Here is a 21829-nt window from a genome sequence, read left to right on the forward strand (position 1 = left end):
GAGGCCAAAGGAGAAAAAGCAAGCGTGGCCAAACGTTCGGTGGTGAATCTCAGCGAAGGACATACAAGGGGCCGTTGTACTTTCTCGCAGTCCTTCGGCGGGTTTGAGATTTTTCGACATAAAATTTGGGAAGAAAAGAGGAGCCCCAGATACTCCTACCAATTTGTTCTGAAAACACGAGGGGAAAATAAAAACATCCTATAGGTCCTGGCAGGTTATGGAGATGCCTTCCATTTTATATCCAGGATTTGAAAAGTAGGCTTGTTCCACTTTGTAGCCGTGAGAAGGGACAATGCCCTTGTCCCACATCACACCTCCCCATTTCAAAACAATTTTTTTAAATTTTTTTTAATGTTTATTTTTGAGACAGAGAGAGACAGAGCATGAACAGGGGAGGGGCAGAGAGAGAGGGAGACACAGAATCGGAAACAGGCTCCGGGCTCTGAGCCGTCAGCCCGGAGCCCGACGCGGGGCTCGAACTCATGGACCGTGAGATCAGGACCTGAGCCAAAGTCGGACGCTTCACCGACCGAGCCACCCAGGCGCCCCACACCTCCCCTTTTCAAATGACCACAGTGTGCGGGAGCAGTTCACCCTTTATTAATGTTAGGTCCTGGGTCACTTGGAGCTGGTGTACTTGGTGACGGCCTTGGTGCCCTCGGACACGGCGTGCTTGGCCAGCTCCCCGGGCAGCAGCAGGCGCACGGCCGTCTGGACTTCCCGGGAGGTCAGTGTGGTTCGGCCCGAGTACTGGGCCAGCCGGGCAGCCTCGCCAGCCAGCCGTTCAAACACATCGTTCACAAACGAATTCATGATGCTCATGGCCTTGGAAGAGATGCCAATGTCAGGGTGCACCTGGGGAAGCAGCAAGACCGTTCTGTTAACGAGGAGGCTCCGCCCGACCCTGCCAGCCCCAGCCCCGAGTTCGGGACTGCAGGAAGCTGGAGGCAGGACCGCGAGGCTGCCTCCCCAGCCTCTTGCCAGAGGCCCAGCCCAGGAGGTAGGGATTTGGTTTTTTACTACCACATCCGAGTGAAAAGTTTTTCCCACCGGTAGGACGTAACGCTATTAAGGTCCTCGTATGAGCACATGGGAGCATCAGTCTTTGACAAATGGGGTCAGTTACACAGCATTTTGCTTTTCTCATTTAATGCGTTTGCATAGGGTTACTCCTCGAGGTGACGTTCCCAGGGGTGCGACCGCCGCCGGGTCCAAGGGTTTATGCGCCTAACTTGGTGGACTGTCACCACATTACTTTCCAGAGGACGCACTCATGTGACGCAGCCTCAGCACCAGACTAGGAGTTAGGACACCAGGGTTCTGTGGCCGGACCGTGAGTCACCGGAGGACCTCAGATTAAGGCACTCTCCTCTGGGCCCCAGTTTCCTCCTCTGTCACACCAGCTTTTGAGCTAGATGATCTCCAAACTGGCGGTAGGGGCCCGCTAACAACCCTGACGTGTGACCAGGCAGACACCAAGTGTTTCCCTGGGAGGTGGGAGAGAAGAGACGACCGGCGACATCCATCAGGCCGATGGCGGACACAGAAGCGGAACGCAGGCTCTCGCGCCGCCACTGGTTGCCACGGACAGCACAGCACGGGATCGGAGCCTAAACCCCTTGTGTCGTCATCACATCGTTTTCCCCTTAGGGCTGAGGGGGCGTAACAGTCAAGTTTCACAGGAGTGAGGGTAACTCAGCAGCTCTCCTTCGCACGTGCAATCCAGGGCCCACACTTGTTTTTGAGCCCCGAGGTCGGCTGAGCCGCAGGGCTCACAGACGCTCCCAGCCCCACTTCCTCCAGGGTGCCAGAGTCTGTCCTCCGCTGCCGCCCCTTTGGCCAGCCCATGCCAGTGTTGGTCCCGCCACCCCCCCCACCTAGCCCCAGAAAAGCATTCCCAGAGACCCGGGGCGTCAGGTCACCGAAACTGCTAACGGGATCTAGACTCTAGGACCTGCTCGGACAAAGCAGTGAGACTCGGGCGGGTTGGGGAGGCTCAGGGCAGGCAAGACCGCTGTGCTGCCTGCTCCTGGCCCCGCTGAGTGGGCCAGAGGCTTCGAGACCAGGGTGCCTCGTGTACTAGACACACTGTTGTTGGGTGCCCACTGATGCCCCCCAAATACCCGTCAGTGTGCAAATGCCGGAGCGGGTGCTTCTCCTGGGTGCTCTGGTGGGCCGCATGAACAGAGAGCATTCGGAGCACCTGGGGGTTAAGAGGCGCGACCGGCGGGAAGTACGCGAGGGGCCTGCTCAGGGCCGGGGGGCTGCTGTCAGCCCTGCTGCTGCTGTCAGGTCATGGGGCTCAGTCAGTGCTTTGCGCCTTTACGGACCTTAGTTCCTCATCTGTACGGTAGGCCGGTCCCTCAGCCCCTCGGTGACTGAGTGCTGTGGCGCTGGAAGGCCTTGCCCGAGACCTCAGCTCGCACGCGCCGCTCCCTGCTCCGGGCCACCACCGACTAGCGCCTCTGGTTTGTCCCATGATGCGTCCGGCACGTGATCGTCCTTCAGCTCCACACTTTCGTACCGTCTTGCCTTTTACTTACGTCCCTCCTGACGCTCCGCATAAGCGTTTGGTCCGTCCAGAGCCCCGTAAGCTTCCGGATTGTGGCGGCGTGTTTTAAATGTCTCTGGCACATCACAGGTGCACGACAGATACTGGGAGGCTGTGGGGACCTCTGAGATCGAGTGCGGCCACTTCACAAGGGGCACGGTGTGCCTGAGGCCCCTCCCCTCAGTGCCAGGGGGGAAACGGAGTACGACTCTGTCCGGTCGTACTCTGCACACACACGCGCGCACGCGCGCGAGCTCCCCACTCTCACCTGCTTTAGCACCTTGTAGATGTACATCGAGTAGGTCTCCTTGCGCCGGCTGCGCTTTTTGGACTTCTTATCGCCGGAACTACGGCCCCTCCGGCCCCCCGACTGCTGCTGCTGTCCATGCTCTGCGCTCATCCTCCTGCCCTTCCTAACAGCCGCCTCCTGCTCCTTGGGGGACTTTTATGGGGTCAGCTGCCCACCAGGTGGGGCTGGGGGCCAGCACCTGGGGTGGAGGGGGTGGGCGGGGAGGAGCTTGGCCCAACCCGATCCAGAACATGCTCTGGGTTAATCTTGAAGGAGACTGATAGCTCCCGCCTCTCCCCCAAGCGATTTCCTATCTCTGAATAAGAAGCCCTCCCCCCCCCCCCGATCTTCTCCCAGTGTATTACACACTTGTTAAGAGTTCACACACCACCAGACCACGCCACGAGATCACTCTGCAACCACTGTGCTCAGCTGACTCGAAACACAGGGGAGTGTCAGAAGAAACACAGGGCACCCACCCCCGCCCCCAGAGCCCTGCAATACAGCCAAAGAGGCAAGAGTGACTCGCATGAAACAGACAAGGGAAGGACTAAAGAGGGGGTGTAGGGACAGAGTTCAGAAAAGAAAAACGAGTGAGGGCTGTAGGAGCCAAAGGGCTGCACGGAAGGAGTGGGGATTTGAAGCTGGTCTTGTAGGGTGGGCACAGTTTAAGTGGGGAGAACTGGTCCCCAGAAAGACAAAGCAGGGTGGAATCAATGCGTGCTGAGTACAGTGAGGCTTGGAAGGAAGGCAGAAATGGAGCAGAACCCGAGCCCGGACCAGATGTGGGCAGCAGGGAACCACAGGCTGGGAGGGCCCGGCAGGGAGCGGGTGGGGTGGACTGGAGGAGCCAGAGCCGAGAAACACTGTCTGCTCTCCATAAAGCAGGTGACGTGGGCTCCCTGTGGAGGTTAGCTGCAAAGGGAAGAAAAAGGCGGCTGTTAAACGGAGGAGTTCTCGCTTTGCCCCTATGTGTGAACACGTTTCAGGTTCTTAAGAGAACTTGTGATTACAGAAACCTGGTGCGACATGAGAACCACAGGCCGGGAGGGAAAGAGGGTTTTCCCAATCAAGAGGAGGTGGGGCAGAGGAGCAAAGACGAGCATCACCTGTCAGTGGGCGAGAGAGCAAGCCTGAGCGGCGCCCACCTCCCCAACCTCACCTCTTCACCTACCTCCCAACATCCAGCTGCCTCTTGCACGCTAAGGTTTAAGAGGACCGCGGGGCAATTCATAATCTGCAATAAAGCACTACTTTTAGGCCTTGGTAGAGAGATTGTATACAGTGGGCTTTTTAAGCATCCTCCAAGTTTTTGAAACTTTGGCTTGTTTTTTGGGGGGGGGCAGGGGAGAGACAACCTGTAGCCTATTTCGATTCCTCCATTTCTGAAGCCTCGGCACCTCAAGGCTATGGTGGAGACCCTGAGGGATTTCAAAGCGAGTTCCTGCCAACACACCCGGGCGCTCCCTTGGCCGAAGAAGCGGAAGCTCTCACCTCCATTCCCCTCATTCCAGCAGCTCATTCTTGAGGCCATCCTCCCCCCTACCCAAGTCTCTGGATACTCAGGGCAGACAGACTTAGGCTATTTTGCTCCAGGTCCCACGAGAGGCACGAAGCCACAAAGCCAGGCTCAGGGCTGGAGGGCAGAGGAGGACTCCTAGCCTCACCCCGGCCTCGGCCGTCCAGGGCTCAGCTGCGGCTTCTCACGTCACGTTCACTCTTAGCGTCCCTTTTCCCCCGGGGACGCTCTTGGACTTCAGGGCCGCCTGAGGTCCTACTCACCTTTCAAGTTAGAGTATCAATCCTGCCTTTCCGGACCCACAAGAACTTCCCTCCCTTCCGAACCCTTCTGTGTTTCCCAACAAGTCACAGTTGAGCCTCTGATTTATGCCCGGTCTCGTTCACTAGTCATCGTTGGCTTCCCATTAGATCGTGAGCTCCTTGGGGGTCTGGACACCACCTGGGACTTTGTTTTGGGTGTTTGACAGTCTCAGATGTACTGTAATGAGCACTGAAAAGTCACGGCTGTGTATGTTTCCCCACAGGGCCGGCCGCTGAGGCCTCAGAGGTGATGAAGCCACACCAGTAAGAAGGGGCACTGGTGTCCCTGGTGAGTCCCTGGTGAACAAGGGCTGCGGATGCTTGTCAAGCTCAGACAGACCACGCAGAGCTCTGGGTTGGAAGTAAATTAGATCATGCTAACAAAAATTAAGGCTGAGAACAGGCAAAATAACAAAACGTCCTCATCCCACCCAGGAACGGTGGCTCACAAACCCGTGTGAGATGCAGACTCCCGTTTCATCTCTCTCACCCACCAGATGGCATCAGTAGGGCAGCGCCCGGGGATCTGCAGTTTAACAAGCACCCCCACCCCCACCGCCCCAAGTGCTGTGGTAGAGGCTGCAGCAGGGGAGCCTCCGACCACCCTGAAAAACACGTTCCAGGAGAGTGGTTCTCAAAGTTCGGCCCCCAGACAAGCAGCATCAGCAGCTCCTGGAAACATGTTGGAAATGTTTTACTTCCTGGTCTCACCCCGGACCTACTGAATCAGAAACCCTGAGGCAAGACCCGGTGACCTGTGATACCAAATGAGTCTTCTAGGTGGTTCTGATGTGTGTGTTGTGAGGCAATGGCCTAAGAAAAGGCAGAATTTCAATCAAAGGAAGGAGAGAGTTACTCCAGCCCTGCTTGCGTCCATTCCGCCAATTTCCACCCAAGCTCCTGCTGAGGGGATGTGAGTATTGGCGCTGAGGGGAAGAGGGAAGCGAAGGGCCCAGAGACCAGAAAAGGAAGGTAGGGACCATGGCTTCTTCTTTCTTTATTGGACACTTGGTAGATGTCACGCAGGTCTAAAAGTTACACTGTTAAATAATTATTTAAAAACCGACCAGGACTAAAGCCCTGGTCCACAGCTCCAAACCAGAAGCGGAAAGGAATGGGGGCGGTGGGCTGGGGGGTATTCCTCCAACATCACCAAAACCCAGAAAACGAGGACCCTAAGCTCTTTCACAGGCCAACCCAGGATGTGGGCCCTTGGGCTAACCCTCAGGTGCCTCTGGCTGCATCACCATCAGGTCAGTAACCAGCAAGGAACTGGCAGAACAGCCAGCCGAGTCCAGACATGGACAAAAGTAACTGCAAGGACAGGAAACGGACAGGTACTGTCCAGCCGTAGATAAGATCACAGAGTGCAGCTAAGGCAGGTGGGGACAGGGGAGGGGCTGGGGAGCGGTATTGCAGCAATGCAGGAGTGTGGCCCCAGAGGCCCGGCCCAGCCCGGGCAGGGGCTCACACATTGTGGGTCCTCCTGGTGAGCTGGGGCTCCTCGCCCACCAGCTTGGACTTGAGGTGCTCCTTGTAGGCCAGGATGTCTCCAGGCCACTTGGTGATTGTCTGCTTCTCACAGACCCAGATTTCCTGTGCAACCTAGAAAGGAAATCTGAGGCTCAATCCTCCTGGCCAGCCCTCTCCCCATCCCTGCCCAGAAGACCACTGTCAGGGGAACTCCAGGAAGAAACCTCCACCGCCCAGTCCCGTATGCGGCTCACAGTTCCACTGTCTCTCTGTTCTCTGGGATGCCTAACCCAGGGGTACCGTAACCAGCAGGTTTGGAGCCTTCCAAGCCACAACCTGCTCTGTCTCCTGATTTCCAGCTCCCCGGCAGGGCCTAGAACTGTTTAGAGGCCTCGCCCGCAGCTTCTTGTTCTCTATCCCTTCTTTCCCAAAGCTTCAGAGAAATGACCAGAGGCCTTTCCACCAATGACTGCTGGTAGCCCTCTAGTCCAAATCCTCCTTAGTGTAATACTACTTCTAGGCTGAAGAATCTTGAGACGGTAGTAAAAGCACCCTATCCTCTACCCAACTCCCTCGCCAATTCTGGCTAACATTGCCAAATGCCAAGTAGGCTGATGTCTCCAAATAGCTACTGAAAAAATGAAAGTTTTCCATTAAGGCTTTCTGTTTTTCAAAGAGCCATAAAATCTGGTCCTCATCACCCTGTCTACACCCTGAGCCCTTTTCCCAAATCCAATAAACACATATTAAGTGCCCTCCACATGCCATGACTGTGTCCTATCCAACCATCTCCTGGCCGCCCTCCTGATTTCCACTCCAGCCAGGGGCCTCACCTGCTGAATGAGTCTGAAATCATGGCTGACCAGCATCATACCACCCTCAAACTCGTTGATGGCATCGGCCAGGGCGTCGATGGTCTCAATGTCCAGGTGATTAGTGGGCTCATCCAGGAAGAGCATGTGGGGGTTCTGCCAGGCCAGCCAGGCCAGACACACTCGGCACTTCTGCCCATCAGACAGGTTCCGGATTGGGCTCACCTGCGTGGAACCGCGACATTTACGGAACCTGGTGTTACTCCCACCACAGAGCATGACTCACTTTCCCCCCGCTGCTTCTCCATTAATACTGCCACAATTCTACAAAAAGGAAGACCCAAGATCACAGTGAGATGGTACGTCTCTCAAGGCCCGTAAGGGATAAATGTGGAAGCCGGAAGCACTTGCTACTCAGGCCACACCTCTCGCTCTCCCTTGGCACTTAAATCATAACTAAGTGGAACAATGTGGTGGACCTCAATCGAGATCTGAGTCCAGGAACTCGTTTTCTAGGTTTCAATTTCCCTCCCCCTCAAGCATTCTGGTTTATCTTGCTAGTCTGGGGCGAAGGCATGTCAGAGACTGGGATGCTATCCCTGCCCGTTCCTCATAATGAGACCTGAATACTCCAATACATACACCTAGGCCAAAGGAAAGCTAGCAGGTTCTTTCAGACGCTAGAATCAAAGGAAGAGACTTTTCAGTAGAACACTTGAATCTCAATCTCAGGGTTGTGAGTTCAAGCTCCACATTGGGCATGGAGCCTACTTTAAAAAAAAAAAAAAAAAAAGAAAAAGAAAGAGACTTTTGGGACAGCTCCTGAACTTGGGTCGCCAGGGCAGTGCACCCTGGCCGTGTAGCCACAATCTCCCAGTTATCTGGCGCTGTTCCCCTACATCCCCCTCTGCTGACCTGCTGCTTCCCTGTGAGACCATATCGTCCGATGATCTTCCTCATTTCTTCCTTCTCCTTGATCTCTGGGTAGCACTTCATCATGTACTCCAAAGGTGAGAGGTCTAAGTCCAGCTGCTCTTGTAAATGCTACAGGAAAAAAGGAATCCATTCAGATGTGACTGGTGTCCCACTTCAAAAGGAACCTCGCTGGGTTAACTGCTGAGTAACTCTCCACCTCTACCCAGGCACCTGTTCAAGATTCCAGGAGAAGCAGGCAAAAGCTGACTTGGTCACATGCAGCCCCCTTTCCACACCCTGGGCATCTCCCCGGACCCCAAGGCCTGTACCTGATGGTAACGCCCTATCTTGACATGAGAGTGTTTTCGGATCATCCCGTCTGTGGGTAGTAGCTAGAAAGAAGAGAGTATTAGGTGGAAAGATAAGCACACAGAAAGAGAAACTCGGTGAGAAGCAGACACAGACAGAGTAGGGAAATAAACATATGTTCACTGAACAAGACTCAGAACTTCCAAATAGAATCTACATCACTACCTCATAGACTGCTATTCTGGCCACTCTAAAAATATTTAGGAAGATATACTGAAACAGATGTTCTCAAGAGAGGCAAAGATACATACAACACGGTCTACTTAGTAGTTAAAGGTCTACTACAGAAGGTACCACCAGTAAAACAAAGGACTCATATATATGTACAACATGGGTTTTCTAAAACAAAAACACAGCTCTCGCACAGATTCCCTCGAGATGCTCTAGCTGAAAACAGAAAAATGTTGAGGCACATGCATGTATTCTCTCTCTCTCTCTCTCTCTCTCTCTCTCTCTCTCTCTCTCTCACACACACACACACACACACTCCCCTCCCTCCCTCTCTTTGAGAAAACAGCTCCAAATCTCAGCACTGCCAATGACAACATCCCCCACCCCGGAAGCTGACTCACTCACCACCAGGGCACTCAGGCGCCTTGAGGGCCTCCGAGAAGCCCCTCACACCTTCCCTCCTCAGACACAGTAAGCACCTACTCTTGGAAGTCCCATGCCCCAGCCTGGCACCATACCTCTCCGGTTAGCAGCTTCAGAAGAGTTGATTTCCCTGCTCCATTGGGCCCCACCAGAGCCACTCGTGTATCGAGATCGATACCAAATTCTAGATTGTTGTAGATGCAGGGCTGAGTGGATGAGAGAGATGAATATGAGGTTAGGTTACCAATCAATCAATCTGGCTGGCAGATTAGCCCTGTCATGTCCCCCATCGCCACCGGAGTAGGTGGGAGTATGGAGGGAGAAAGCTCTCAGAGCAGACCCCAACCCACTGCCTCCACCCGCCATCTCAGCTGAGCAGTTTTCCAAGTACTTGAAGAGGGGCCACTCAAGTCCCTGGATGAGGCACCTAAGCTGCTATGCCTGAAAAATCCCGTGCACCACACGGGTTAGCAGGTGTGTTGAGCAAAGAACCGGAGACTCTCCCAACCTGTTGATGCTTATCTTGTAAAATTTGTCCCAGCCTCCCAACCACACAGGACGACTCACCCCGTCTTTTGTATACTTGAAGCTCACGTTCTGCACCATGATGACAGGCGGAGGAATCTTGCCACACGGTGGGAAATAAAATGACAGGGTCTAGGAGAAGGAGAGGACATTTTCCGGTTAGATCATGTCTCCTCCGCCTCATCTCGGGCACTAACTCCACTCGCTCGGACCCCACCTTGTCACTCACGACCCTTTCTGTCAGTCCTGATGCCATCATTTTCTGTAGCGTTTTCTCCTTGCTCTGGGCTTGCCGGGCCAGCTTGGCGCTGCCATGACCAAACCTAGCGATGTAGTTCTGAAAGAGACCAGAAAGGGGGCTTGGAGCAGGGGCAGGTATCAAGCAACTCTCCTTAAATGCGGGGTAGATGCCGACAACAACGTCTTCCTGACACCCGGCACCCCGAACTCCCCACGTACCTTCCCCCAACTCTCCACGAGAACGTGAGCTCATCTACAACTGCCCTACCTTCATGTGTGCGATCTGATCTTGCTCCCAGTGAAACCTCTTCATCTGGTTCTCTTCCAACTCCAGCCGTGTCTTCACATACTGATCATAATTACCCTGAAGAGAAGTATGCCAGGTAAGGCAGGCAGTTTTAGCCTCGGTCCCGGGTTCTCAGGGTTTAGGGGGATGCGAGATGGCATCGGACTTGGCCCTGGCTAGAAGACTGTGCAGTAGGGAAAGAGGAAGGACGTTGGCAAAGTAAACCCTAACCTAGAATCTGAAGTCTTTCCATTTGTGTGCCTCTCACTCTTAGCTTAGCCGGAGCAGGGCTCCAGATCAAATCCTCCGGTTAGCCGTAAAGACACCCACAGCACCAGCAGTAGCCCTGATCACAACCGTCATACGGACATCACGAGGCTCACAGCCTTCCAAGAGGACCTCCTACTACTCCCCACCCTTAGAGGCTCAAGCCCCATGCAGGCTACAGAAACTGCGCCCAGGAAGGAAGACAGCAGACCAATCAGATTTAGGGCCTAGCAAATGCTGCACAATTGGACTGCCATGGTTTCTATCTGCAAAGAACTGGACTCAACCTAAATATTCATCAGAAAGGGTCTGACAAATAAAGGAGTGGATGGCTACACAATGAAATATTATGCAATTACTGAAAAGCATGAGGTGGATCTATAACTATTCATATGAAAAGCGGCGCAAGATATATTAAAATGTAAAAGCAACCTACAGAAGAGAGTGATTACTAACATTACAGCTGTGATGTGTATACACAAAATTTTCTACAAATCCGTGCAAGTACACATAAAATCTCTGGAAGACTATATGAGAAATTATTAATACTCCCACAGTGAGTATAACTACGAATGAAAAGGACTCCTATTTTTTCTTTTTTTTAAATACGGATAATGAAAAGGCAAGGCAGACAAGTGGGCTGTTGAGATCCGGACTCCCAGTCTTCACGGAAAGAGAGGTAAATGGGCTGTCACAAAGCAGAGTTAAGCAGTCATTCAAGAAGGCGGGGATCGGCAGGGCCTGCCTGGGCACCATGCAAAGTCAACCTCTTTACCATAAGGCACACACGCCACGTACACAGGCTGCCAATCAATGGCCTACAACCCGAGAGCAACTACTTTGAGACTAAAATAGAACAAGCGGCAGGACTCCTTGTCCACATCTTTTTATAGCGATAGGTAGAAAAGGGCTGCTAAGTCTGTTTTGTTTTTTTTAAAGGAGACCTTCAAGGAACTGGTAAGCGCTGAGGTTGCTGTGCAGACGCTGGGGCCTACTCACCGTGTAATACTTCAGTTTCTTGTTGTGCATGTGAATGATGTTGGTGCAGACACCATTCAGAAAGTCCTGGGAATGGGAGACGAGGACCAGGATGCGCTTAAAACTGCAAAGCCAGACAACCAGTCAGGGAGGTGCTCCAAACTGTGACGGTCCACAGCAGGGGAGCTGAGAGGCCCAGAAAACCTTCATCTTTTCCCATCCTGAGCCCCCGTTAGATTTAACGGCCAACTCCCGGCTCTCAGCAACCACCTAGGCCGCCAGTGCACCATCTACCTGGAACGACACCTTGACCCCTTTCAGTCTGAGTTTTCTCCATCTTCCGTTCTAATTTTCAGCAGAATGGAGATGGTAGCTTAACAATGATGGTAAAAACAAGCATATGTACACAAACATATCCATAAATGTGTGTAATACTGTGGGTGGGAAGAACTGGAACAGGCGCAATAAAAATCACTGTAGTCCTCTTTTTGAAAGAAGGTACCAGTCACCGCAGAGACCGCTAAAAGCCTTCCCTCAGAGTCGGTACAGTATTCTGGGTTATTCAGCGCTGCAGCCATACAAGGACCATTGCCACATCAGCTAGGTTTCCTTTGCTACTGCATCATGATCTTAAGTGGGAATCCTTTCTTTATATGACGCATATAAATACAGTTAAGAGAAAAATACGGTCTTTAATAAAGGTGTCGTATTTTAAATGGAAGAACCAGAAAGTTAAAAAACTTCACACATTTCAGGCTAAAAAAAAGAATCAAACCAAATGGTCTCCCCTAAAGGTGCTTACTACTTTTTCAATCTGGCCTTCACCCGACCTCGTGTCAGTTCATTTTCTCATTGCTCTAGCATCACTGTGGTTTCCGGGCACCCATTTCCTTTAGATTGCTCAACTCCCCCTTCAGGACCTGCCCGTTCCCAACCCCATCCCTACCCCCTTACGTCTTTAATTCTTCTTCCAACCACACGCAAGCATCGAGGTCCAGGTGGTTGGTGGGCTCGTCCAGCAGCAGCATGAAGGGCCGAATGAAGAGGGCTCTGAAGGACAGGAGAGGAGACAGAGCCCCTTCAGTCTAATGGGCGCTACACAGGAGGGGACTTGCCTGCTACCTGCAACCCTGGTCAGGCCTGGCTTGCGTCCTGAAACCAATTCTAGGTTCTACACCTGAGAGGAAAGGGGAGAATGAGGAGAGAAACGAGCGTTGAAGAGCTGAGATGAAAGGGCAGAAAACAGGGCTGAGAAGCAGAGGGATGGTGCAGTTTGAAGATAAGGTTGTAAAAGTCCTTACGAGTCTGCAGGTCTTTCACGCTGAAGTTGGTGACCGTCAGGAAGACAAAAGGATAGAGGAGATAAACTGCTAAAGCAAAATAGCATTCAAGTTAAATCGATGGGGTTGCCAGCCTTTAGCAAGGAGGGCAAAAAATGTTCTTTTCTTAGATGGAATCTCAAGACAGGAGACGCAAGGGGACAGCACTGGTTCCCACATCTGCAGTCACCGCACTGCAGAGCTTTTTAGAAATAAAATTTCTGGGCACCAAATTCCAGTATTCCAACCACAGAGATATGAAGAAGAGGCTAGGAAATCTGTACCTCTGCAGCTCCCTAGATGAACGGAGGTGGCTAATCCTTGCACGTGGAACCACTGCTCTCGGCTCCAAAGCACACGCAGGCAGCTTTGCTAAAGCAGCCAAGTGTCACCAATTCACTTGGTAGAGAACAGTGGAGTGAGGGAACCACCTACTTAACTGGGGACTTTCTGGGGGGGACTGCTGGGGGAATGATGGTCTACACAAACTCACTTTGGGTCCAGCTCACAGGGGGATAAGGAAAGATCGCTTAACAGCTGTCTAATATTTTATCTTTATGCAGCAACAATTAGAAGGACTGAAATACAAAAGAGGATAGGATGGGAGTCAGGAAGAAAGAAGAAATGGACCCAGTCTACCATTTTACCCAAGGCTGATCCTAGGATTCCTAAACACTGTGCCAGAGATCCAACAATGGTCACTTCAGCCAGGAGGCTCGCGCCTTAGCCCACGCATACCACCCCTCCTTCACACTGTTGATGTCGTGTCTCATCTGGCACTTACTGACCCCTGACCTCTGTTCTACACAGTTCCACTGGAGTGAGCATCCAACCCTGAAGGAAATGGGGAACTACAGAGGGTAGAGAAGGAGAAAGGAACTCACCTGGCGAGGGCAACCCTCATTCTCCAGCCCCCACTGAAGTCTTTCAGCTTCTTGCGCTGCATGGCAGGCGTGAAACCCAGTCCATGCAAGATCCGCGAAGCCCTCATCTCCGCCTTGTCGGCATCCAGCTCCTCCAGTCGCTCGTAGAGCTCCATGAGCTTCTCACACTCCGCTGTGGGCGGCATATGGCTCGTGAGGCTCCCCGGGCCTTTCCTGGGAGGAAGCCCACCCCCCGACCCCCCGTCCCAAGTCAGGAGCCCTACCATCCTCGTGAGCCAGCCGCTCAGCCTCCCTCTCCAGCATGGCCCGCTCCGTGTCGACTTCCATCACACACTGCAAGGGTGTCTTGTCACTAGGGGGCATTTCCCGAGTCAGATGGTAGATGTCAATGTGCTCGGGGATGGGCACTTCCCGTTTCCCAATAGCAGAGAGCAGCATGGACTTTCCTGAGAAGGGCAAGCAGAGAGTGGGCAGAGGACACTCGGCACAGTTCTGCCTGTCATTCCCCTGCATCAGCTCCTCCGCTCCAGCCAAACCACCACCTCACCGTTTTGTGGAGCACCTTCCTTCCTCCCTTCCTTCATTTGTTCAAATCCTACTACCACTCACCCCCACCCCCCCGCGCTACCTTTCCAACCTTCCTCCAATTCTTGTCCCACCCCTCCTGCGTGAAGTCAGTTTGCCTACAGCGGCCTCGCACACCACCATTCCTGCCCCTCCCGCCCACTTCTCCAGCACCTACTGTCTGTAACTGCTCACGTGTTACTTACCACACACTGCTCTGTACTGCTAGTTCCTTTTCCCTGGACATATGTGGTCTCCCACCCATACTGTAAACTCCTTGCTTTGCATATAGCTGGTGCTAAGTAAATACTTGCTGAGTGACAGACGAGCCAAGGAGAGACACCTCCCACCTCGCCTTCCAAGGGCCTCACCAATTCCATTTAAGCCAATGAGGCCATAACGACGGCCTGAGTTTAATTCCAGTTTGGTGTCACTGAGCAGCTCTTGACCATGAAAGGTGAGGGAGAGGTTGATAATGTGGGCATCAGTACTGTTGGGGTGAGAGGCAAGGACACCGGTGACAGCGCGAGCAGCAGCTTTCTTCATCTCAAAGTCCTCTAGCTCCTTGGTCAGCAAATCCACTTCTGGAAACAGAAAAGAAGTTTGGGAATAAGACTAAGTCACGTCCTACAGCATTCAGACAGTTCAGTCAGTAGAGAATCCGACTTTTAAACTGAGGGTCCAGGGTTCAAGTCCCTGTTTGGGCATTTGTAGCTTTTGCCCCTTACTCAGGTTACCAAATGTTGTCATATCAAGCCCGAAATGCTGAAAAAGGCATGCCCTGTAGGACCTGGTTCAAGATCGAGTGCAGGTGATTCACATGTTTCACAAGCTTTCAAGAGTGTACAGATCTGCCCTAACACCCTTCTTTCACGTACTACTTTTCACTTCACAACTTGTTCTTTTTTTTTTTTTTTTTTTTTAAACTTTTCTAAGACCAGCGGCAAAGCAGACTTTATTTCTGCTTAGCTACCTATTGCTGAAACGTGTAAGCCAGGCCTAAAGAGAACATACAAAAAAAATAGAAAATATTAGAAAACATTTTCTGGCACCTTTTCAGATTTCCTAAGATCATGTCATTTTGGCATTTTCTTCCCATAAACGCGACCAATTAAATCACAGCACAAAAGAGAAAAACATTGTGTCAAGGCAGGGCAATAACAAAACAAAATATCAGCTTCTTTAAGAAATGGAAATATACATACGCAGGTAAATAACCCATAATAAGCAAAAGCCTCAATAGAATCACAACTTGCTCTTTTAATTCTAACCTCTCTTGTTCCTTTTTTTTAAATGTTTATTTTTGAGAGAGAGATAGAGAGAGCACGAGTAGGGGAGGGCAGAGAGAGGGAGACAGAGGATCTGAAGTGGGCTCCACACTGACAGCAGAGAGCCTGAGGTGGGGCTTGAACTCACAAATGCGGGATCACGACCTGAGACGAAGTCAGTTGCTCAACCAACTGAGCCACTTAGGGGCCCACTTCTCTTGTTCTTAAATGACATAAACGCATGAGGGGAATGGCTAGAACTCTCAATTTTCCTCCATAAGTATGTGTTAAAGAATTAGTCCTAAAACCTAAAAGCAGACACTACAGAAGTGCCATTCTCTTATTCCATGACCTACTGGAATTCCATACTCCAGATATACTTCTCAAAGTTTTTTACTTATTTGAGAGAGAGAGAGAAAGAGAAAGAGAGAGAGAGTGTATGCACATGTGTATGCAAGCAGGGAGGGGCAGAGAGGGAGAGAGAATCCCAAACAGGATCCACGCTGTCAGTGCAGAGCCTGAGTTCAGAGCCAAATGCAGGGCTCGAATTCATGAACCATGAGATCATGACATAGGCTGAAATCAAGAGTCAGATGTTTAACCACCTGAGCCACCCAGGTGCCTCCAGATATACTTCTGAGCAGCACAGAAGGGACCAGTGTGAGAAAATGCACAAAGGGATCAACACAGGCAGAGCCACGGCTGGGAAAACCAGACGCTCCCAAATCTGGAGGGTTTAAAAGATGCAAACTGACCATGAGCTGTTGTGCCTTGGTGGTTTTTCAGGCATTACTACATCTTAAGCCTGGGAAGAACTATCACTATTAATGGCTAAAAATGTTGCGTTTACTCTGTGCTACCCCATCGTTCTCCATCTATCTTAATCCTTACAACACGTAGGAGATACACACTGACAATCCCGGTTTTGTAAGTGAAAAAGCCAAGTAGCACAGCCAAGGTCGCAAAGGCTAGTTAGCAACAGAGCCAGAACTTGAACCAGGTGACCTTAACTATGTCACTATACTACCTTTCCATAAAGAAAAGTGCCCATAAAGTATTACTGAAAGTGGGACAGAAATGGGGGTGGAAGGAGTCCCAGTAAGCTTCTTCGAAAAGAGTAAGGCAATTTATGTACGTTTTAAGGAAGCAGTCAGAAACTACACATGAGGTTCCGCTACTATGAGAATGTGCTGATTTTTAAAAACTTTAATGTTTATTCATTTTTTTGTGTGAATGTATTGTCAAATTGGTTTCCATACAACACCCAGTGCTCATCCCAACAGGTGCCCTCCGCAGTGAATCTGCTGATTTTTTAGTCTTTGTTACCCTTACCTATGTTCCCTTAGTGACTTCACAGAATCCTTGGAATGAGAAGAGTGTGTGCTTGTCCACAGGAAAAATAAAGACAGGGTAGAGGGGTGAAGACAGCTGTCTCCTGGGGGAGAGCAGCTCCACGGGAGAGGGTGTGTGGTGGTTAGTCACGGGTCTGAATACCTGAATACCCCATCCTGTGAGATGATTACGAGCTGGTGCTAAACCTGCTCTGCCTTCAAGGAGCCAACACTTGGGCAGGGGCTGCCCCACTAGACAGCTGGCGGGCACTCTGTCTGCAGCTCTGGGTACAGTGTTAGAAATAAGTGCTTGATGAGTACTTTTTGAATGGAGATCAAAGTTTTTGTTTTGACTCGCATGAAGGAATTTTCAGTCTCTTTTCTACACGGTTGAGTTACCAGACTTCCCACAACTCCGATTCTTGCCAATCCCTATTCCGGATGCTGAGAAGACAGAGTAGGAAGAAGTTTCTGATCTAGATCAGGAGTTGGTAAACTTTTTCATGAAGGGCCAGATGCTAAATATTTTAGGGTTTATGAGCCAAGTGGCCAAATCAAGATATGTGAAATGTCACCACTTTAAAAATGTAGAAAACCATTCTTAGCTTGGGGTTGGGATGGAGGTTAAAAAAAAAAAAAAGGCTGGCCAGATTTGGCCAACAGCATGTTTTTATAAAGTTCTATTGAAACACAGCCACACTCATCATTTATATAGTGTCTAAGGCTGCTTTCACTACAATGGCAGAACTGAACAGCTGCAACAGAAACCATATAGCTCACGAAGCTACAAATATTTACTATCTGGATCTTTACAGAAAAAGTTTGCCGACCCCTAGTCTAGATCTCCATCTGCTCAGGCAAGAGGAAGATCAAAACTAAGGGAAAGCTAATATACCATTTTCTCTTGATCTCTTCAAGTTGACAGCATTATGACCTAAGTCATCTCCTAAGCTTCAAAAGAAGGAGACTTAAACAGACCTCATTTTCCTAGCCTACAGCATCCCAGAAAACACTTGTCACTTAAAGACAAATGAACAGCACTGAATAAATGGAAAAGGGATTTTGAAAGAAACTTCATCACGGAGAACATTGTAGACTTCACAAGAAGTCTCTTTCTACTTCCTTCCCAACAAGAGGACCAGCTGAACTCCAGTGCCTGTCTTGACGAGTCTCACATTCTAAAGAAGGTTAATCTGTCAAAAGTCACTTTCTTTGACATACATCTCGATCTTTCCATACCTTACTACCTAAGGAAGACTGTGTGGCAATGGCAATCAGTAAAGGTTGGAGAACGGTAACCTGTAGCATCACGTAATCTCAAACTCAGGAGAGAGGACCCAGTCTTGGGACAGGGAGCAGAAATGACACAGGTCCCTGGCAATAAGAAATGTTTTGAGGGGCACCTGGGTGGCTCAGTCGGTTGAGCATGTGACCCTTGATTTCGGCTCAGGTCATGATCCCAGGGTCGTGGGATCGAGCCCTACGTTGGGTTCTGTGCTGAACACGGAACCTACTTAAGATACTCTCTCTCTCCCTTCCTCTGCCCCTCTCCTCCACTCATGCTAATAAAAAATTGAAAAATTGAAAGACAGAAAAAAGTTTTGAGAGGGCTGGAAAGAAAACAAAGGTCACATTTCAGAACAGTAGCTCCCTGAGGAAGCAGGTAAAAAAAAAAACCAAAGATCTATTACTGAGATGGGGATTCCACAGCTGGGTTCCCTGAAAAAATCCCATTTTCCAAGGAGCAAAGAAAGGTAAACAAGATATTTGTGATGGGAACAGTGGACAATAGTCTCAAGAGGGATGCACTTTGCCACCTCTCCGATTCAGCCAGAATAACTGATGACATACCTACAGAGCTGATGGCAGACATTGCTTAACCGTGCTTCCTGAGGGCCTGGACAGGACCGAGCCTCTCTAAAACAGAGGTCACAACTCAGCCTGCTCATCCACACTCCCGTTATTCTCAACTTGGCAATCCTCCACTACTCCAGCCCGGAATAAAATTTCCCCATGGCCTGACCTTCCTGAACCAGCTTTCTCCCATAATTCTTATTTTGGAGACAATTCCTACCACTCAGCTCTCTCTCCATCACTTTTAACTCCCCCTTTTCTGAATTCCTATCTGTTACGACTTGTATTAGTAATTCCGCTCTCCTCTTCAAACATTTACATAGTATCTCAGTCTGCAAGGTTAGTCCTGTCACCGAAGACACATGGTCCCTGCACTCAAAGGGTAAACAATGTAAAGAAACACAAGAGACAACATAAAAAGTAACACCATTGGGGCACCTGGGTGGCTCAGTCGGTGAAGCGTCCGACTTCAGCTCAGGTCATGATCTCACGGTCCGTGAGTTCGAGCCCCGCGTCGGGCTCTGTGCTGACAGCTCAGAGCCTGGAGCCTGCTTCAGATTCTGTGTCTCCCTCTCTCTCTGCCCCTCCCCTGTTCATACTCTGTCTCTCTCTGTCTCAAAAATAAATAAACGTTAAAAAAATTAAAAAAAAAAAAGTAACACCATTAAGACAGCATAGGGGTATAGTGAATGGTACTACTTTAAAGGCCAGGTTTGATGGGGGAAAGGTTTTGCTATCCTGAGCTAGGCCCTAAGAAAAATGTCAAATGTAGCTACTCGCGCAAAAATCGTGGTATTAGAACTTTAGTGTAAAGGGACAAAAATTACTAGTGAAGGGACAGTAACAGTCCGGATGGAGCGGGTCTGTTCAGGGAATCTTCAGAGGGACAGAAAAGGAGGCTGGGAACAGACTGTCAAGGGCCTGGAAAATTCTGTATCACACACTGCCACGTTTCCTTAGCTGGACCGTAAGTCAGCAGATGGTTCATCGTGCGTCGGCATGGAGCGCGGTGCCCAGCACTTGAGAGGTGCTCAATAAATATTTCCCCAAATATAAACAACAGGAAAGCATCTCTTTGCTAGGAAAACTCCATGAAACAGTTCCTACGTTTCTCTCTTGGGACAGTCACTACCCCTGGAAGGACAGAGGTACAACGTGGCAAAGAACCTGGCGCACTGACCACCGTGTGCACAAATGCAGGAAACTGAGAAAAGGGCAAGGAAATGACCTCCTGCTCCCAGTGCAGCGCCCGGAGCAGCAAGGCAGCACAACACCCATAGATGTGTTTGCCACTAGCTACGTGAGAACCTTGTGTCCAGCCTCCCTGATCAATAACAAGAAGGCACGAGCTGCCACTCTAATTGGTTCGGTTCACTGTGACAAGTTCTGCGGCACCAGACTTATCCTCCAGGGCCGCCAGCGTCGGGGCTCTGGCTCGGGCTTGGGGAATCCGTCCGTCCATCCATCCATCCATCCATCCATCCCAGGAGCCCACCTCTCCCTCCATTCACCTGTGGTCTCTCGGCCATTGGCCTCATGTTTCTCCTCTGCCACCTGTGGTTCTGTGACAGCGTCTCCGTTCTCCTCGTGGCCCTTCCTGGGCCGCTGTCGCGCTTTGGCAGCTTCCTTCTTTTTGGCCGCCTTCTTCTTGGCCAGGTCAGAGGGCATGGTGATGAACCACAGGGGGTACGAAACTGTTCTTAGGGAGCCTGCAGGGAGGCAAACGGCCCCAAAAGTCTCAACTGGCGACGGAATGCCTGGGCCCTGCCCCATCCCGCTCGGGAATTTTCCCATCGAGCTGCCGAGCCCCAGCTCCGCCCATGCCTCGCCGCTCCCCATTTTGCCAGGGTCTCCCAAGCCAATTGTGGTCCCCGGCCGCTCTTCTAATCTTAACATCTCTTCCCTCAGGCTCCGTCCACCAATCCCCACGGGCTGCCTCGCTCTGGAAACGCTCCTCCTTTCACGGCCTCCAGTCAAGGACCAGGTTCTGCCCCCGCGGCAGAGATCCTCGTCTCCGGTTTCCCCACAACTTGGCGCTCCGCGCTCCAGCCGGCCGCCTCGCTTTGCCGGGCTTCCTCCTCCCGTCCGCCTCAGGCCTCCTCTCCGTGGTCCCCCCCTCCACGCCACCTAGCCGTCGGGCCCAGCTTCTTCCCGGGACGCGCTCGGCTTCCCCTCGTGAGTCCCCTCAGGGTCTCCTCACTCACCATCCCCTGAACCTCCCCCGGCCCCCGCCCGTCAGCGTCTCTCCCTCGGCCCTTTCTTCTCCTTCGCAGCCTCCTCCATCTCGACCCCGTCCCTCCTCCTTCTCTTCTTCCCTCCCCCGCCTCACCGGCCAGCACCCTCCCCCCGGCGCCCCTTCCCCCAACTCACTGGGCCTCGCCGCTCGGCCTCTGTCGCAACAGAGCTGCTCCTTGGGCTCCTCCGCGTGCGGCCGGCTCACCAGCCAATCACGGCATCGCGCGGCTGTCGGCGCGCCGCCGCGCAGGATCCTGGGAAGTGTTGTTCTCCAGTCGCGGCGGCCGGGGGGGAGACCCCTCCTCGAGAACTACCGCCTGTGGCAGGGGCCTCCCCGGCCCGCGTGATGTCATCAGGCGGCGCGAGGCCGGCGGGGGGAGGGGGAGCGGGATTAGTGTCCGGGAACCCGCAGCCAGCCTGCCCGCTTCGGGCCCTGGAAACTGCAACTCCCAGACTGCTCCTCCGGTAAGGGGCTGGGCCTTCCAGGCTTTACCCCACCTCTCGAAAAATCTGTCGAGTTCTGTGGAGGCACTGAGTTCTTAAGGGCCGCGCAGCCGGCCCAAACAGCAGGGCGACGGACTACACTTCCCAGCAGGCATCAGGAGGGAGTGGGTCGAAACAATGGGAGAGAAGAGGAGGGAGGTGGAGGGAGAAGGAGGAAGAGTGAAGCGGCTGGGAAGAGGCGGCCCGAATAGGAGGCGCATCACTACGAAGATGATGCGAAGAACAGAAATCCCTAAAAGAAAGGCGTCCTCGTTTTATGGAACTGAGATCTTAGAGGCTGGTCTAGTGTTAGCCAAACTTTTAGAAGGTGCCGGACGTTCTTCCTGAACGTTGGCCGCTTAGCCTACACTCTCTAGAATTGTTAGATTCCCATCAAACCCGTGTAAGTCTGGTGGTAAGAGCTCTGAAGTTAAAAAAAAAAAACAAAAAACAAAAAACCATTTCCTGAGTTCAGCGGTATCATTGGTTAGACATGTAACCTTGCCCGTTAGTTTTCTTTTGAGTCTTACTGTTTAAAATCCCTCAGACTTCTCACCTACATTGTAACCCCCAAATTTGTAGCCTCAAATACAAGGAAGGCCCTTTGTGACTGACCCTGTTACTTCTCCAGGCTTCTGATCAGCGGTGCTTCACCATCAAGGACACAGCTGGAGCGAGGCAAAATGAAGCTTTTACTCCTTTCGAGCACATTCTCCAAATTGCCCTACCCGAGTTAAAAAACAAAAACAAAAACTCACTCCTCTCTCCAGA

The 21829-nt window shown here is 51.6% G+C and overlaps 2 protein-coding genes and 1 long non-coding RNA gene across 4 annotated transcripts; 1 reads left to right on the forward strand and 2 right to left on the reverse strand.

Moving 5' to 3' along the window:
• Positions 1-584: 584 nt before the first annotated feature.
• Positions 585-5518, reverse strand: H2BK1 (H2B.K variant histone 1). Its single transcript, XM_040464590.1, has 2 exons — positions 2820-5518; positions 585-855 (listed from the first exon to the last, which is right to left on the reverse strand). Exons 1-2 carry the CDS (start codon positions 2949-2951, stop codon positions 619-621), a joined length of 369 nt encoding a protein of 122 aa, XP_040320524.1. The 5' UTR covers positions 2952-5518; the 3' UTR covers positions 585-618.
• Positions 634-17643, forward strand: LOC121022980 (uncharacterized). The gene is made up of 4 exons (XR_005787204.1): positions 634-731; positions 13039-13045; positions 15206-15216; positions 17629-17643. It is a non-coding gene; the product is annotated as an uncharacterized LOC121022980 (long non-coding RNA).
• On the reverse strand, positions 5644-20840 carry ABCF2 (ATP binding cassette subfamily F member 2). 2 transcript variants are annotated; one of them, XM_040464588.1, is made up of 15 exons: positions 20711-20840; positions 19852-20049; positions 14259-14471; positions 13587-13769; positions 13324-13495; positions 12075-12170; positions 11142-11244; positions 9858-9953; positions 9567-9686; positions 9392-9481; positions 8920-9030; positions 8191-8253; positions 7862-7990; positions 6968-7171; positions 5644-6266 (listed from the first exon to the last, which is right to left on the reverse strand). In XM_040464588.1, exons 2-15 carry the CDS (start codon positions 20006-20008, stop codon positions 6129-6131), a joined length of 1875 nt encoding a protein of 624 aa, XP_040320522.1. In that variant the 5' UTR covers positions 20009-20049; positions 20711-20840; the 3' UTR covers positions 5644-6128. The 2 variants fall into 2 exon arrangements, with proteins under 2 accessions (XP_040320522.1, XP_040320523.1); XM_040464589.1 differs by lacking the exon at positions 20711-20840 and adding an exon at positions 20545-20603.
• Between the last annotated feature and the right edge of the window lie 989 nt (positions 20841-21829).

Source organism: Herpailurus yagouaroundi, unplaced genomic scaffold (genome assembly GCF_014898765.1).
Source record: "Herpailurus yagouaroundi ecotype Mexico unplaced genomic scaffold, PumYag 483, whole genome shotgun sequence".
Lineage (NCBI taxonomy): Eukaryota > Metazoa > Chordata > Mammalia > Carnivora > Felidae > Herpailurus > Herpailurus yagouaroundi.

Bases quoted from the DNA above. Each gene is read 5' to 3' on its own strand.
- ABCF2 (XM_040464588.1), bottom strand. From the start codon at position 20,008: ATGCCCTCTGACCTGGCCAAGAAGAAGGCGGCCAAAAAGAAGGAAGCT. The intron at 7,991-8,190 runs GTACAGGCCTTG...TTTTTCCTGTAG, and splicing joins AGATAGGGCGTTACCATCAG to CATTTACAAGAGCAGCTGGA. The intron at 6,267-6,967 runs GTGAGGCCCCTG...TTTCCTTTCTAG, and splicing joins ATTTCAGACTCATTCAGCAG to GTTGCACAGGAAATCTGGGT.
- H2BK1 (XM_040464590.1), bottom strand. From the start codon at position 2,951: ATGAGCGCAGAGCATGGACAGCAGCAGCAGTCGGGGGGCCGGAGGGGC. The intron at 856-2,819 runs GTGAGAGTGGGG...CTGCTTCCCCAG, and splicing joins TCTACAAGGTGCTAAAGCAG to GTGCACCCTGACATTGGCAT.